This window comes from Carlito syrichta, unplaced genomic scaffold (assembly GCF_000164805.1).
Source record: "Carlito syrichta isolate Samal-C Ts95f unplaced genomic scaffold, Tarsius_syrichta-2.0.1 Scaffold315364, whole genome shotgun sequence".
In the NCBI taxonomy this organism is placed as follows: domain Eukaryota; kingdom Metazoa; phylum Chordata; class Mammalia; order Primates; family Tarsiidae; genus Carlito; species Carlito syrichta.
This window is the reverse complement of record NW_007259460.1, coordinates 237,882-256,949: the sequence shown is the minus strand read 5'-3', so window position 1 is coordinate 256,949 and position 19,068 is coordinate 237,882. Positions and strand designations below refer to the sequence as shown.

The 19,068-nt window shown below is 34.1% G+C and overlaps 1 protein-coding gene across 2 annotated transcripts in view; it reads right to left on the bottom strand.

The window, feature by feature from the left end:
• NETO1 (neuropilin and tolloid like 1) overlaps positions 1–19,068 on the bottom strand; it is a 130,115-nt gene that overhangs the window by 45,639 nt on the left and 65,408 nt on the right. For both annotated transcript variants that reach the window (XM_008072639.1, XM_008072638.1), the window contains exons 5-6: positions 4,747–4,788; positions 4,501–4,628 (exon numbers count right to left, since the gene is read on the bottom strand). In XM_008072639.1, coding sequence (XP_008070830.1) covers positions 4,501–4,628; positions 4,747–4,788 — 170 coding nt within the window. The remainder of the gene's footprint in view (positions 1–4,500; positions 4,629–4,746; positions 4,789–19,068) is intronic.

The following is a 19,068-nucleotide window of genomic DNA, read 5'->3' as shown; positions in this document are numbered from 1 at the left end:
CCCTTTTTATATGCAAAACAAATAAATCTAGCTAACTATGTACTAACTAATATATTTACAAACAAAATTTCATATGAACTATTCAACCCGGTCCTTCTATATATCATAATAATATACAGAAAATAGACATTGCTTGAGGCAATTATTGAAGACTTGTCAGAATAGTTTTCTCCATAATAAATAGATATTAAACATGCTACAGTCTGAAAATGCTGTAAATAGTTTCAATGCTAGTAGACACTTTTATAATAGAACCACCTTCTAAAAAGTATGTAGCCCAGAATGTCTGTTGCTGTTTTATTTGTGACCAGACAAACGGTTTATAATTTTAGATAGGATATTGCATACATTTAAAGAGTAACGGTGTTTCCTTTATTTGGAGAAGAAAATCAGAATGTCATACTTCTTTGTGAAATGTTAACAACACACACATATATATACACACACACATACATACACACACATATATATACACGTACACCACAAGAAATCCTGATATAACAATATTAAAATGATAATCTAGTATGCATAGACACATATCAAAATATGTAAGTTCTAAAATCTGATAGCACAAAAAGCAGTTTCTATTTATTATTAAAAAAAAGGTGAACCGTAACGTTTTTGGTAGTTATCTAGCAAGTTCAATATTTTACTTTGTCTATCTCATTTTATTTTCACTTTTGGAGATAATAAGGGCAGATACAATCTTTAGAAACCTTAATACTTATATTTGTAATCATTTATAGTTACTATACCTAGTCTATCGCATCTATTTTCTATAGCTCTATAACAAATTACTACAAATTTATCACTTTTAAGTAACACTCATTTACTGTCTCACAGTTCTGCAGGTTAGAGTTACTGTGTTCTTTGCTCAGGGTATATGAGGTTGAAAATCTAGTTCCTTGCAGTTCTAGGATCAAGATCCTTATTTTCTTTATGGGTATTTTCCAGGGGTTACCCTCACTCCTAGGAAACATTTCTTGGTTTCTGACTCTGGCTTTCCCAATTCCAAAAAATCTGGATTAATCACATTCGAATTAAGAAAGACCATCTATATTATTATTCTCAAGTAATAGAGATGACAGATATTTTGTATTTGTCAAAAGACTACAAAACAATGTGTAATTTATGTAAGTTTTAATACAACCCAAAGCAACAGTTAGCACTTTCACTGGGTAATATGGTTCAGTCACCAAGTATCATTCAAATATCCACCACGAGCCATTTCAAGTTTAACTTGTGCTTTGATAATCTATTCGCATAAGCTGCTAGAAACTCCATAAAAATAGAAAACCCACATAGGCAGTGCTTGCTTTTCTCCACAGTATTCAAAGCCACTTCCTATCCTCTAACCTTTACTTTAACAGAGAAAACCTGTCACAATAGAGCCATCTTTGTCCAGCGCTACAGGCGGCTTCCTCTTTGGGTCACAGAATGCCAAATTCTGTAACAGACAGGTACACCCAGTATTATTGTTCTGGAATTGTACAAAAGACAGCCTATTTACCAGCTGGAAAAAAAGAGGTGTGCATTTACACTCTCATAAAAACCTTCTCTTTAACGCTGTTGTGACAAAGGTGCTGGCTATGACAGTCACGTGTGATACATATATTTCTCTTTTTAAACAATCCTAAACAAATCTTCCATTCATAGAATCTAAGAAAAATAAACAGCACTTGCATGCGAATCAACATTTTATGAAAGAGAGCATAATAAACTGCAATCTAGCTCTCTTACCTGAGGAGGGACCCCCATAAAACAGAATTATTTTTTGAAGAGTGAGCCCCTAGTAGCACAGGCGTCCTTTGATATGTAAGTGTTCTAGGAACCCAACAGAGTCAGTGTACCAACTGGCATTGTTGTGAGAAGCTGTGCTTGGTTTCAGTGAATTTTTTTTGGAGATTCTTTCAATGCTTTGCCCATTTCATGATGGGTGATTTACAAGAGCCATCTGCCCACACAGCACTGAGTGCTCATCAGTTTTAGCCCCCAAATGGCATGACCTCTGTGCCCCACTCTCCCTATTCACCTGATCTTGCCCTGAGTGACTTTTTTTGTTGTTTCTTGGGATGTAAAAGTCCTCAAAGGGAAACATTTTGCCCCTATGGAAGTGGTGAAACAAAAAATAGCAGAAGTATTAAAAGGCATCAAAATTGACAAGTTCACAAACTGTTTTGAGCAGTGCAAAAGTGTTTCAATAGGTACATTGCATCAAATGAAGAATACTTTGAAGGTGACTGAAGTATAAACATATAAAAATAAATACATATTTCTAAATAAATAAATGTCAGGGTTTTTTTGGTCCCACCTTCATAATTCTTGTAATGGGTATTTATTATTATTTATGGCTTTCTGTTATTAACAGCTTTTGGCAGATGAAGAACAATAGCAATAATAATAATAACAACAACATACAACATCTTTCTTCATAATAAAATTAACCTTTCCCAGGATTTGCTTAGAAGCAAAGAGAACTGTGTCAAAGCTAGAAGCCGGACCATGATTTCTGATTCACTGTAACTGGAAGTTGGGAAAAAAATGCACTACACTTCAATTTTATATGCAAACACTAGACACATATTCTGCAGTCACCAAATTACCCCCTATTTATCTTTAATATTTCCTTCATGGTTTATCACTACAATCTAGTCTCAGACACGAGTCTCATTCAAAGCTTCCTACTACATTTTCTGCTTGCAATGTTAACTCTTCATCCTTTCTTTACAGGGAGAGCTATTTTCCTACAATGCAAATCTAGTAAAGTCACTTTTCTACTTTTCTCTTCCATGTGTCACTAATGCACTCAGAATAAAGTCCAAGTTCTTTTGGGAAACCTACAGAGCCCATCAGCTTAATGACTCAACACCCCTTCCACGTCCATACTTCCCTTTGGTCAGATGAAATCACTAATTTCTGAAAAAGTAGACTCTATTATAATTTCATGACTTTTTAGATGCTATTTCCTCTGGTGTGCTTTCTCATCTTGTCTACCGAACACAATACCATTTCTCATTAAGATTTTCAGTGGCCAAGCACAGTGGTTCACATCTGTAATGCCAGCACTTTGAGAGGTCAAGGCAGGAGGATCACTTGAGTCCAGGAGTTTGAGACCAATCCAAGCAACATAGTGAGAACTTGTCTCTACAAAAAATTTTAAAAGTAGCCAGGTGTGGTGGTGCATACTTGTAGTCCTAGGTCCTCAGAAGGCTAAGGTGGAAGGATCCCCTGAGTCCAGGAAGTTGAGGCTGTGGCAAGTCATGATTATGCCACTGCACTCCAGTCTGGGTGTCAGAGTGAGACCCCTAACTCAGAAAAAGCAACAAACAGAAAAAGATTCATGGAGAATCTGACTATTATTTGATTTAACATACTATGATCTTTTCTCTCACTCTATTATACCTTATAAATACCTCATTGATCTTATTTTATTGCTTAGATTATTCTCTTATATATTTGTCTAAGAATTAAACCAAAAACCTGAGGACAGGAGATTAAATTTTTTTATTTATTTATCCAGAATAGTGCTTTAGATTTTATAGAGCCATAAAATCTATTAACTAAATAACACGTTGTTACAACCTCAATAAATACTCAACCACAAATCTAATAAATCATTACTGTTTTCTTATAATTTCATAATTGAGGAATAAGAATAAAAAGAAGAGAATAAGCAAATAACATTTTACACTTATGACAGCTACTAGCACAAAATTAATCATCTTCCCTGTTTTGGAAGATATTTCCATAATTACACCTGTTCTATAGAAGTGTTTTCGAAAGGATGTCCTGAATCGGAATCTGGCTCACAATATATTTTAGTTTGATACAAGTAGTATTTCTAATTTTTATAATGTATTACCAACACTTAAAAGTTATAACGATCAACATAAAATCTAAATTTTTGGTACGTTATGAAAAAAATGGGAGACTTGGTAATGCTGGACCTACTTTTCCTCTCAACAGCAATTACAAGAAGCTTAACAGGCAGTTTAATAGTGACTGTCCCCTTCAAATAGGCACAGTCTCTCCCAGGTCCTGTTATTAGAGCTCCAAGCCTTGCCAAACCTGTACTTTATCAGCTAGACACACATGCTTTCGAAAGGCCCAATTTCCTCCACAGACATCATCTAAGGTTAAACAAATGAAATGCAGATGCTGATAATAAGAGCATAAGTGTAATATGCTCAGAACCATGGCTCTTGCATAACATTTCAATACATTTTTCAGAGAGGTAGATTTACCTTAAAGTTTCCTGTCCAGGTTATCAAGTGATCTCTTCAACACATTCTCCATGTTAATATTCATGACATGGAAAGTTAGATTAAACAGGAGTAAGAAGATAAGTTACATTTCAAAACCAACAACAACAACAAAAAAAACACAGCTTATAATTGGACTCTGAAATGTATTAAGCACATCCAGTTACTTCAAAGTGATATGTGTCATAGACACTTCTCATATTGACTGTCAAGTCTGGGGTTGCATTTTAAGACTGACCTTGGATCGTGGAGGTGCCCGGATGTACCACTTGCAGTCCACGGCCTCGCTAGCAGTAGCTTTGCCTTCCTTCATAATTTGTATAGACTCCACAATTCCTTCCGGACCGCCCATCTCAAACTCACACACTAAATAACAAAATGCAAAAAAACACACAAAAATGGAGCTTGACTAATAAACCAAAAGTATATTTCATAGCAAAAAAATGAAGTCCTCTGAACATTATTGAATATCTATTTTACCAACCTGGTAATGGTTTCAAAGCTCCAAGGTCCTTAAAGTCAGGATCTTAAAAATTGAGAAAAAGACAGTTAGTCTCACTCTACATTTGTTACATACAATGATTTTGAGTAATATACCATTAAATCATCCAAGAGTCTGCCTAAAAAATACATTAGGGTAAAGCAAATGTGAGATAAAACATATATAATAATAAGAACAAAATGTTAATATAGTATTACTACAATTTTTTCTCAATAAAAAAGGAAGACACCAGTTTTTTAAAATTCTTCCAATGTTACTCCTTCATTTAATTATTGAACAAAAGTCGTACTCATTTCTTGTAACTTCATAATTGGATAACAGATTTTTAAAAGATGTATCCATAGGTAATTCCAGGTTTAGATCAAATTCCCTGTGTTCTAGATACCATCCTTTCATCTAATTCCAAATGAAGTGCTGAAAAACAATTTTTAACTAAGAATATTTGAAGCACAACAATGTAAAATCTATGACTCCTCTGACCGACTGAACTATCTTGTTTCATTAAATCTTTATTTCTAACATTTCATAGCATCCTACCTTCCAAAACATTTGTCGGTATTCAACTTTATTAACTTAACACACGCTCTGTTCCAGCCTTCTTCTCAGCCTAACCCACATTCAGGTATCTGTCCTTAATGCTAATTTATGTGTCGTAGGGGAAGGCTGCTGTATCACGAGTCTCAGGTGTTTTCTAATTGATATAAGGCAAAAATGCAGGTCTCATTCCCATTTCAGGGAATTGATTTTGAAGTAGGTATGCAGCCAATAAAATATAAAGATAAGTCTTTTATAAGACTTCTGAGGAAGTTTTTCTCATAGTAAAGACAAGTCATATACAGTTTTTCTGTCTCGTATTGCAATCATGTTTTTATCAGACTTTTGGGGATCATGCAGTAGTCAACTTCTGATATTGAGAAGTGTTAATATAAGAAAACGCTAACTCTCTTGATTAGCAGAAGGGAAATACGGAGAACCATGACTCCTTAAGTATGTTATTGAGGCACTGTATTTTTAAAATTGATATACATTCACATTGTATTTTTAAAAAAATTTTAATTACTATGGTTACATATGAGTTGTATATATTTATGAATTAGTCTGTTCTAGAGTTGGACTTTTCTGAGATTTTGTTATAATTGGTAAATAAAAATTATATATATTTATAGTGTACAACATAATGTTTTGATGTATGTATACATTGTTAAGTGTTTAAATCAAGATGATTCACATATGTATTACCTCACACACTTATTATTTTTCGTGTGAAATGAAAACACCTAAAACCTATTTTCTAGCAACTTTCAAGTATGCAATGTATTGTTATTAACTTTAGCCACTATGATGAGCTCTTGAACTTATTCCTCCTGCCTGGCTGAAATTAGGCTTTTTGATTTTTAAAAAAATACATGTCCTTAAATGGACAATAAACATCCCTGTATGGATTTTCTTTGGCCTGTGGGTGGGCGAAGGCATCAATGACTATGATATATGTTGGAGATAATTAGAATACAATTTAAAAGATAAATGGAATATTTAATTCATTCTTACTACCATGGTATTATCTACAGATTAAAAATCTTTCAGTTTGAAATATTTTGTGAGACACTACTTGAAAATGATCTGGGACTGTGATATAAAAAAAGGTAGTATTCTTTCTGGAGGGAATTAATTAATTATGTGCTGTTAATTGTTATAGAGATTAAGACCGGTGCCCTTAGAATGAGACTACAACTCTTTGTAACTTATTGTAACACCCTGTGAGTTCATTTCCCTGACCTCCTGGACTATGCTGCTGATCAGTACTCTCTCCTGTTTAATCACACTTTCCCGTTTCTATTTGTCAAACTCTCAAGTCTAAGCTAAACAAAGGACCTAGAAACTCTTGAGCCTCTCTGTTCAAAACCTAGAACAGTGCTTGGGCAATAGTAGATGCGTAGATGCACACTATACATTACTGTATTGAACATATTTTTCTCTATGTAAAAAATACGGTTACATGACACCAAGTTGATTTTTTTTATATGTTCATGTTTTTGCAAGGCTTTATGCTTAACAATTTTCTAATCCACAGGTTCTCATGATATACATATCACATTTTGTTTGACACTATATTAGAGATATTCCTTTTGTTTAACACACCGTTATTCTTTTTTTCCTGAGCACACAGCTATGCTATGTTTCCCAGCTTCCCTTGCAATTGCAGGTAGCCACAGAACTGAGAGCTCTTGGTCGTTAAGATGCGGACAAATGTTGAAAGTGACTTGCAGGCTGGCTTCATAAAAAAAAAAAAAACTTCTTGAAAAAACTCCTCCACTCTCTCTTTCTTCCGTTGTCATCTTCAAAAGCCATACATTGAAAATGCAGAACTCCATCAATTTCACTCCCACATGAATATATGGGGTAGAGGCAGCATCTTCCTTGATTGATTAGACTTCACATGTGCAAATAAACTTCAGTTATGTAAAATCACTGAGATGTTTTTTATGTTACTTTAATTATTATTCTACTAAATCAGAGGTGTGTCTTTAATGAGATTCAAAGATCATAATAATGCTAAATACTATTTTGTAAATGATATTTTTATAATGATATTAAAATGTTATTTATATTTTTTGGACCTTCATTTGCTCAAGAACATATGGAAGGTTTTCAAATACTCCATGGCATGATGACATCAGTATTATTATAGATAATTTAATGTTGGTGCTTTCAAATATTCTAAGGTAGAAGGTTTTAGGGTATAAATGATGTACATTCTCAGAAATTAGCTCAGTTTTTTGTCAACAATTTTACTGAACTCTTTCTGGCTATTTTCAGTTTTCTTTAATATATTCCCAGTAACCTCATTTATATCTAATACCGTGTTATTTCAAACTCTCAAGGTTTTTCTTGAGCATACACGGAGGCACAACAAGAATTAAATACATTTTCTGCCTTATTTTGTAAATCTATTCATCTATCATATTTGAAACCCTCTTTAACTGTTTAAATTTTATCTTAAGGTGTAGCAATTATAGGATTTAATAATATTTCCCCTCAAGTTAAAGAAAAATAGTTACACCAAGTAACTATGGCAAAAGCTGGACATATATCTTAGAAAAAGGAGATTAAAAGACTCAAATTTCCACCATAGCTAAACCATCTATATCTAAAGTTGTGGATAAACACTAAGCTGACATTTTAAACAGGTTTCTTCCTTATGAAAGAAAATAACCTATCTCAAATAGAATGAAAACAAATCTGTAGAAAAAGATGAAAATGTGACAAAATTTGTCTTTCTTTTAGCTTTTTAGATGTTAATAACTTACTTTATTAGAATTTAGACAGAAAGACATTTTCTAATAATTTTATTAGGTGTGTTTGCACCGTGGAGGCAAATAATTAAGAATTCTATAAAATAGTATTGTACATTTTATAATACACAGACATACTTAACTCTTTAAAAGTCAAATATAAGTTTCAAACTGAAGATGGAGAAGTCATTGAAACATCTTAAAGAGTAAGTGATTGTATACCTTGGCTGAAAAGCACACACAAAGAGCTGGGAGACTAATAAAGCCTTTTATACCTGCCATTGCTGAATGCCTACTGGATGAAAAGTCAGTAAAAGAAACCAGGACACCGTCACTTCCCAATCATACAGTAACTCACTGATTTGAAGTTTTAGCTCACACAAAAAGACAGAGATAATACTTTGTCTGCAGAACTTCACTTTTATCTAACAAACGAACAAATGTGCAGACCTGGTTGGGCTTCTTTATTCTGATTAAACTGGTCCAGCGTCAGCATGGGTCAGTCATCAAAGATCATCTTTTCTGTGAATACTTGGCAACAAGCGCAAGTAATGCTGAAGTATTCAAATTTTTTGATAGCTCTCAAATATCATGGCTTATACTAGAACATCTGGGTTGACATTTGCAACGACAGAGCAAAAGCAGTGGTGGATAAAACTGCTGAGATATTAGCAATAAATCAGGATGGTGGCACCAAACCTCAGCAGCTAGTATTCATTGTGTAACTCATTGCCATACATTAGCAGGGTGGGAAAAATAAAGGAATTGTACTTTAAATCTCCTTGATAAAGCACTAAAAATTATTTTTAAAATTTTTAGTAAATGTGTTAATATTCTGTAGGATGATACATTAAGTATAGATAAGGTTTTTTTTGCATATTGGCTCATATGATGCTTTTCTTAAGAAAAAAGTACTTTTGCAGTTGTTTGAATTATGATTTGAGTTGCCCTTTCTTCATGGAGCATCATCTTTGCTTAAAAGACCTATTATAGTTATTCAGATTTAGACATAATCTCAGACATTTTTTGAAAGTGAACAAAACTAATCTGTTGATTTTATGAAAACAACTGACAATATTTGTTGCCAATGATAAAATTTAAGCTTCAAGAGAAGAAAATGTATTTTTCATTGTGTACTTGACAGCTTCCCAATATTGAGAGAAATTTTAAATGAGGTTGTTCTTATGAACAAATGTGATTTTTGATATTGTACTATAGATTTGTCAACATTTGTAAGTTCTGTATAATAGTAATCCAATAACTGCCAATTAAATAATGTATAATGTTAAACAATCATGCAGGTGTAAAAAAAAAAACAGTTGAAGAAGAAAATACATTGATGGAAGTCAATGTGACAGAACAAAAGAGTTTATTAATATAGTTTCATATTCTCTAATGCAACTAACCTTTTAAAAGGTATCACTTGTTGAGGTGTGATATAGCATAAAAGAATAATCATTGGTATTTGTAACGGCTATTAGAATACTCTTCCCTTCTCCAACTACATGTTTCTGTGAGGCTGGATTCTCTTTATCTATTTCTACCATAAAACATCATAACAGATTTAACACATAAGCAGATGTGAGAATACAGGTGATTCTAATAAGCAGACGCTAAATTTGCAAACAATGTCATTTATTCTTCTAATTCATATTTAAAATTTTATCAACTAAACCTCAATATTAATTGATGCTTTAATAAAAATGCTATTTGTTTAATGAATAATTGGTTTATTAGTGTAATTTTATGTGAATTAATAAATAGCTATTCAAAGTGTTCTCAGTTTAAATGGCTAATACAATAAATATTATATGATATCGCCAGTAAGTCAAAGCAATTTGAGTTCTTAAGATAAAAAAAAAAGTTTTGAGACTAAAAAGCTTCAGAACTTCTTTCCTAACTAATCCCATATTTGTATCATGGGTACCTTATCCCAACAGAACACTAAGTTACAATTTAATAACTCAGCACAGTGCAATGCATTTATAAGAAGTTTTTATGCTGTTAGCTTCCTTCTAGGTACATTTTCTGGAAACTACTGTTTAACTGATTAGATTATACCTGAATCATATCAGATATATCTTCATTTCATAAAGAAAAACAATGAGGGGTTGACAACTTTAGAAAAATGCAACTTGTTTTAATTTAATACCTGAATAGCTTCAAAGTTGTCTCTAGAACTTTGAACAAATCTTTGAATCTTTCTGAAACTTATTCTCCTTAACTAAAATAAGGATATTGTTGATTTGGACTTTCTCAAGTAGGTCATTATAGAACAAACAACAGTGGTATTCTTAGAACATAGCAGTCAATGAGTACATGTAATTTTCTGACCAGGTAATGTAACTGTATCTACAAACTTTCTGATTGCAAAAATCCACTTTGATACTGTGATATAAAGTATCAAACTTCAACTACCTAATAGAATAGGCTTAGAGAAAGTTAATAAGTATTTTATAAGTATTATTCCCAAATTTTTCCAATCTCATAATCCTGAATTATGTTATTTATCCTTATTATTCTCCCTCCTACTGACAAGTAGGTATTGAAAGAAACGTTAAATAAGATCTTTTCTATTGAAAGGATAGACCTGAAAGGCCAGATTGAGAGTGGGAAGCCATTTTTCATCTTGTTCTTAAACCCTGACACAATGATGAGAAAGTAGAAGCTATGCTTTGGGAGAAAAGCACACTTTAGGTAAAATTAACTTTACTGACATTGACTTTTCAGAAACAGACCTCCAGGTATCAGAGGTATCTCATAGTGGCAATCAAGCTTGCCTAGAGTAAAGGGAATTTACAAGGCCTAAGACATCATGCTTTGGGCAAGGACTGCAAAAGTCATGAAACTTGTAATTACAAAAGTTATGACTGCTCAGGGGGAGAGCAGGTGAGTATTCAATCGTCCAGTAAATTGGGCACTATCTACAGGGAAGTCAAGGATCCCCGAAGCTCCCCACTGGGAATGCCTAGGAGATAAGGGGAGGGGCACCTTCCATTAGCTCTAAGGAATGTCGTTTGGGAAGGTGCAGGAGAATTAGAATCCTTTTCATACTCATCGCTAGGGGCTATGATAATGTGGGTGAACATTAATGGATCTCTGTGTCACAGGGTCTCCAAGACATCTACAGGTGGTTGATAAAGAAGTCACAGCAGTCACGTGCAACATCTCCAAGAAAAGAATTTAAGCCAGGACTTTGCAGGGCTATGATGCCATACTCACCTAGAGGGTAGGCCCACTCCCTGTCTGCGGGGGGTAAACTTTTCTTAAATAAACCTTTTCACCTCTCACCTCTTTGTGCTGCAATTCTTTGCATTTGCTCGGATCTCTGGGTTCCCAGCATGGCATCTCTGGCTTGCCGGCACTGGTGGTGCTGCACCTCCCTACGCCTCTCCACCCTCACCCTGTCTATACTGTGCCCTAACAACTATTTCCTGAGATAACTAACAATCTCTGTTTTCTCTTTGGATAGCTGGCCAGAATTTTTAAATGGTCTTGAATGTGTTACATTTCTTCAAATAAATCACAAGAAAAATGGGGGAAAGCTAAAAGCATGTTACAAAGTTGTTTATACTCTTTTTAGAAAATCTTATAAAATAATATAGCACCAATATTTAATTGCAAAACATTCATTAGCTAGCCAGAGAAAAATATAGCAAACATTTTGAAAGAATTTATTATTGAACTTCGAAAGAGAGGCACACTTTAGAATCAATTTATATTTTTAAGCATTTTACAGTCTTGTGTATCATAGCAATCTCCTAGAATTTTTCTAAAATACTAACTAAATTGCAAATGGATCCAATTTTATGAGGCACAAGACTTTGCAAATATTCTACACAAGTAAAAAGTAAGAATAAAAGTATGAAACATATCCACAAAACTAAAAAAGACTTGTTTTCTCATTTTAATTTATAAGTTCTTTTAATTTAGCTAGATTCATTAAAATAGCTAATTGTACCACAATATTTAATATGCATTAGATATTATTCTAATCAGTTTAAATATAATGCATCTATTATTCCTTAACATTATAGTATCAGGTAGATAACAATATTATGCCTATTTTACATCTGAGGAAACGCACAGATTGATTAACTACCTAAGAATGTACAGTTGATAGTGGTAATGCCTTTAATGATTTTTATCAGAATTAGGTTGTCTAGTTCTTGATTTACATATTGTCATTTTCCAGGTGAATTCATACATATAATTAATTTTTTTTTTATATTGCACATCTCCAAATTTGTAAACAGAAAGTGACTTTTGATTACAGACTTGTAAATGCTCAGAATGTCATCTGGTCTACTGGACCTGTCTAGACTCTGTTCTTCATTCTCCCTTGAATTGGGAATGAGATGACTTAAAACAATTTTATCTATAAAACAGATGATACACAATATCCTTGGCATAATAGAAATGTATTTGTGGATGATATTGGAGCTTTGGTTAAAAGTAAAAATATGTTTAAAATATTTCAAAAATAAATTTCAAAGACCAAGATGCATATAAGTAGATATGCTGCATTTGTCTTACAAAGGAATACATTAGACCTCTGCATTGAAAGTTAATGATGAAAAGTGCTAGATGTTGCCATAGAGAAACAAGTATGTGTGCATGTTTGGAGGGTGGGAGCAGGAGACTAAATGATCTGTGATGTCCTTTTCAGTCTTACAACCCAGTGATTCTGTGATTAGTCCTTCTAAGCATATGATTATCTTTGGAGTCAAAGTAAATTTGGTCAAATGTACAAACCCCTCAGGAAATCTTCACAATTACTTTATTTTAGGTTTGCTGATAGAATGAATGAGGGAAGTGAAAAAAAAATCAGAGAAAACATTTAGTTTTCTCATTTTAATGAACAGAGCCAGAATGTTAGAAAGTTATTCAATGTTCCACTCTCAACCTATCAACTAACTCATCTAGACTCTCATTCTCACCTATTTACCAGCAGTCTCAGGAAAATTCTCCTCTTTAAATCTAATTCTTCACTTGTCTCCAGGATTCCCTAATCACTCCCATTCATATTAGTTAATATGTCCATTATCTTCTCTTTCATTCTCTTATTTACATCCTTTCAGATGATAAACCTGCTCAGTTCCCTTCTCATCTAAAAACGAACTAAAAACCCCTTTTTACTTTTTTTCACACTATCTACTCCTCATCTGTCCTCATCCAATTTCCGGTGATATTTTTTTCTTTTTTTGAGTCAAGAATCTCATTCTGTCACCCAGGCTGGAGTGCAGTGGCATGATCACAGCCACCACAGCCTGAACATGCTGGGCTCAGGTGGTTCTTTTGCTTCAGTCTTCAGAGCAGCTGGATCTGAAGGTGCATGCCACCACACCTGGCTAATTTTTTGATTTATTGTAGGGACAAGGTCTTGCCAAGTTGCCCAGGCTGGTCTCAAACTCCTGGCCTCAGGGAATCCTCTCGCCTCCACCTCCCAAAGTGCTGGAATTGCAGGCATAAGCCACCCACCCTACTTCAGTGAAATTTCTTAAACATGAAATTCATAATCAGTCTTCACTTCCACTTCCTCTCCTCACTTTAGGAAGGTCCCACACTGTCCATGGGCATAGTTTTATTGAAACAGCTCTTGCATCAAAACTAACTACAACTCACTGAATGCTTCATGTGTCACTTTTTTATGTCCATCTTCTTTTGTGCAAACCCCCACAGTGTTCACCCCTTGTTTCTTCCTCACATTGGAAAACCAGTGGTTTGCAGTTTTTGATATCATTTGACTGAACTAGAAATGCTGTTCTAAAATCAATTGCAAAAGGATCTTGACAATACAGTACTAAAATAGCTTGCATAATTGTATTATTGTAATACTGTGATTTATTTCACTCTTGTCCAGAAGCACTGTTGCTCTAGTATAAAATTCATAATACAATGTCTTAAAGCTCTCTTAAAGGTATACTGCTTTCTCTAACTATGGGTTTGGCAATTATAGCTTTTTACTTTGAGTTTGTCTTCCTAATGGTTTTAATATGAGCACAGAGTTCAGGTATCATGACTTATCTTTTTTTAGTTTAACATAAAATGTACAAATATATAAATTCAAATAAGAAAAGTTTGCATGATTTACAGAAAAACCACTATCAAGCCCTTTAAAATATCATTGACATTTGCATGGCTTGTACTGCTTTTTGTTCCCTTATTTTATTTATTTAGCTGCAATACACGAAGTTTCCTCATGGTGCTTGTGTTTATATTTTTCATTACATTGAAAAACATAACTCTTTCTTATAACATGAATATACAGAAGCTGGATTTTGCTTGTGATGTTAAATAGGGTTTTATAATATTTACTTTTGAAAGATAGCCACCTAATCCTGAATTGTACCCCCATCTTTAAAATAAAAAATAAAATTTACCAAAAAAGAGATGGGCACATAACATCAGTAGGGTACCTGATCTCAAACCAGGCACAATTGGGACCAAAGGGAGGCCCAAACTTTACCTGTATGATGACCACTTATCTACTTAATCCTGAAGTGTACCACACGTCTTTAAAATAAAACAAAAAGATAATCATAGGGTAATAGTATTGCTCTATGGAGAAAATATGTACTTGATGCATGCAGTAATTAAACAAAATTTGAGGGAGAAAGGGAAGAAAGAAATAATCAAAACACTGAAATTGGGTAGAAACAGAACTAAAAACACCAAAACACAAAACCAAAACCAAAGCCAAGATTGTCTTAAAAAACTGGTGTTTTATATTTGAATTAGCTATTCTAAAACATATCTTTTTCTGCCCAAGGGGTAACTGGAAAAGTTTCAGTTTGATTAGTCACAATACCCCCTCCCTGTAACTCTCTCAGAATGCCCTCATCCAGTAAGAACACTCAAAGTCACAGGCACTATGCATGTGTCTTCATCCATTCCACTTGTGTCAATATAACCTAAACAGATTATGTTAAGTAAAATTAAGAAGCAAAATATTTTATGAAAAAGCCATGTTTTCTGTATTTTATTTAAAGGCATAAGTGCAAGCAAATAAGTCTTATATTTTACAGCTAAATAAATATACTAAAGACAAAATAAAGCTACACAGACCATGCAGAGGTAGCCTCCTAGCAAGATCTTTTGTGCTTCCAGTGAGTTTGATGAGGAGAACCCCTTCTGAATAGAGCTGAGCAGCCTTTCATTGGAAACCTGAGGAGTGTCCTGTGTTGGTGTACTTGGCAAGGACACTAGAGTTTTTATGCCAGGTAGCAGAGGTACACAAGCACAAGTGACGCCATCATGGGACTAGATGAAAGGGCAAATGCAAAATGCCAAGTGCTGCTCCTGCCAGGAAGTTGGTTGGAAGCACACATGAGGCTCCTTTTGATCAGTCCTGGGGAAGTCCATCAGATGATTTGAATAGCATGCATTTCTGCCAGTCTGGATGAGGGCCTGAAGTTACCATATTCTGTCATTAAAAGTAAATGCATCCTTCCTTTAAGTTATGATTCTCATCCCTTTACGAAAGCCGGAAGTTCTGGTCTTCAAATCTACAGAATCTTGTCACTCACTTTTGTAAAAGCTAAGCATGATGCATACTGATGGGGAAAGGTTGCAATTAGAAGGGAAAAATATTATGTGCCAATCAACCAATTAAAAATGAAAAAGAAAATGTATGTAATGATATTATGCTAAAGAAAATGGATTGAAAAATAAAACCAAAATATGCAATCAAAAGTAAATCAAACACTTAATTTTTTAAAGAAAAAATCATCAGAAAGATTTAATATGCTGAACATGTGTGTATCTAACAACAGTTATTGACAGGATTCCACGTTCTAAGGCATCAATTGTCTCTGCTAAAAAGTTGAGATTAAAAAAAATCAACTAAGTTTGGTACAAAGCAGAGCACTTGCAAATACCAACCAGTTAATAGATGGGATATAGATTTGCTAAAGTATAAAATGCAACATAAATATAAATTATCCCATGCAAGTATAATTCAGATTTTGAACGTATGGGTTATACGTAGACAAAAATCATTTTAATTTAAAAAACTCTGAAATGTGATTACTGCTTTATAACCATTGTTTGCAAATCAAATACTATTGTTGTAGCCTCAATGGTTATTCTGCATACTGCATTATTTTCATTAGATAGTATTTAACTCTGGGACTGAAGAGATGTTCACCTTACTTATACAAATGACTGAGATCAGCTGGAGAATCCCTGCAGAAAATTTGTAACACAGTTGTTACTGTATGTTTACAAATATCCAAATAATGATAGATACTTGCTAAATGTCTAGACATCTACTTTTCCGTTAATGCATAGCATTACATACTGGGTACAAAAAGTCATTTTATGCCCATTTAGCTCAAAAATGATAACCAAATTGTAGATAATGGTAAAGTTGAGATAATCTAAATATGTATGAATGAATTTTTTTTAAAATATGTCTAATGTCACATTTTGCAATGTAAGAGGTCCTCTTCTGGAAGCATGCAACAATTTGAGAGTTTAAAGTATTTATTTGCATTTTCCAATAACAAGTAATCTTGGTCCATTTTAAATTTGAAGGAAGTAAATAATTACCTCCAAATTCAGAATCCTTCCACCTTTATTTCTTGTACTTCTTTTTGTCTCCCAGTACCCATTTTCCTAATTATAGATGGCTTAAATAAGAAGCTGACAGCAGTTATTTATTTATTTATTTATTATTTATAGTCGGGGTCTCACACTGAGGCTGGAGTGGAGTGACCTGCTTATGGCTCACTGCAGCCTCTACCTCCTAAGTTCAGGCATTCCTCCTGCCTCAGCCTCCTCAGTAGCTGTGACTACGCACTACCATCCCTGGCTAATATTTTGATTTTTTATTTTTGTAGAGACAAGGTCTCACTATGTTGCACAAGTTGATCTTGAACTCCTGGGCTCAAACAATCCTCTTGCCTCAGCATTCCAAAATGCTAGAATTACCTACATGTGTCACTACACCTGGCCTGAAAGCCACATTTTAAATAGGCAATCCACTTGAAAATTGAAGTGATTATGTTAGGTAGCTAGTTTTGGACTACATGTTGATAAAGTTAGTCTAAAGCTTCTTGACCTCTTCTACCTCTGAGAAATAATTATTTCTAGAAATTGTAGCCTCCAACTAGGGGGACTGGAGAGAATGATAAATCCTGGAGCTCCAGACAGAACTAGATTGCTAATGGCACCAGAATCTATCATTTCCTAAGGATGGTAAGAATCAAAACTTTTCTAGCCTATATCAGACACAACTATGAATATGCACTGAAATGGAAGACTTACATTTTTAATAGTGCTGTATTACTTTTTCCATTGGCATTTAAAATATGTGTAATTTTCAAAATGGCATTGCATTGTAAAAGAACTTTGAAATGGTTTGTTTACCCCTAGATTGCAACTTAAGACACAGCTGTTCATTGAGACACCTGCTAAATCTGCAGTTTCTTACTCATTTTTCTGACAGTGAAAAACAAGAGCATCAAAGGTGATTTCATTAAGAGGTGTGAAAATAATCCAAGGCTTTCCCAGAGTAATGGCCTAAAGCAATAGAAATCAATATCACATTTCTTAGATTCTGTTACGTTAGAAGGAATGAAGAGGTCTCTCTTGTTTAGTTAGAGAGTGAGATTGATGGGATGCCTTCAGATTTATTGCTTTAGACATTTCATTTGGATCCATCATTTTATTTGGATCCATCATCCCAAATTGGGTTGGAAACTTTTAAAGCAAAATAAGTCTTGTCTCTCTCACATTTCTTTCACCAGAAAGATACCAAGAATTTGCAATTCTTCTTTGCAAAATCTCTGCCATCTCCCTCTTTTCCCACATCTGCTATGGTTCTCTTAGTCCCAGTCCTCATCACCATCAGGCTTCAAAATCCTCATTCAGCTCCTTGCCTTAGTCCCTCTGTCTCCAGTGTGTTGGCACTTGCCATTCTGGTGACCAGATCTGAGTAGCTCAATCTGTGCCATCTCAAGCCAATGACACCACCTTTTTATATGACTTGAAACCCACAAATCATCTCTGCACTCTCATTCTACTGATGATTTTCTCATTGTATTCACTATTCCTTTTTCCAATGACAGCTTCTCCTGAATTTAGAAATTCCTTAGCTTCCATATTTGAAAAAGAGAATTTCATCAGCAGAGGTGCCAGTTGGAATAACCTCACTTTCTTTTTCTGTTCTGAAACTCCTCTTTTTTTTTCTAGATGTTTTGCACCCCAAAGACATTTCATGCATTATCTTCAATGAGGTAAACTGGTATGAAGGAAGCAATTAAAAACTTATGAAATATGTAAACAAATAATTTATTAATGAATTCTTGCATATGGGTCCTGATATTTGTTTTATTCTCGGTGACCTTTCATTTGGTCCTCTCTCTCATTTATACCCCTGCTTTTAGTGCTGAATAGATAACTCCTGGTTCAATAGTATGTGAGTACTGAGCAGGCAGATCTGAGTACACAGATATTAGTAAGAGAGTTAGTGCTCCCAAGGTGACCGCAGCCTTAACATTGCAATTGTACATGTAATTCTAACATTTTTATCAAGGCACTACTGTAGGTAGAACTTTACTGGAAACTGTGTGATATTTAAGTAGTAAAATCACAACACTATGTGAAAGAACACAGTTATTCTTACTGAATGCAAGAGAAAACAACACTTGTTAAAGATTAAGGAATTCACTCAAAGTCACACAATATCACATGTAGTTTGACTGTTTAGCTGTTCACAGCTACAATCCGGTACTACCCGTCAAACTCCAAAATGAGTGGCAGCTTTACTGCTGGTTCAGTCCGACATCTCAGTTTGAATAAGTATTTACCACTTCAGAATCAACAAGTCGAAAATTTACAATGTTATCTCTCCTCCCCTTTTATTTCTATAATTTTAGTCAAGTCATCAATGACTTTCAAGTTATCCAGACTTTGAACTCCAGGAAATTTTTTGACTTTCATTCTTGCCTCTTTCTTTGTACCTACCTCTGAAGGACCAAGTCACAATAATTCCTCTCTTGAATAT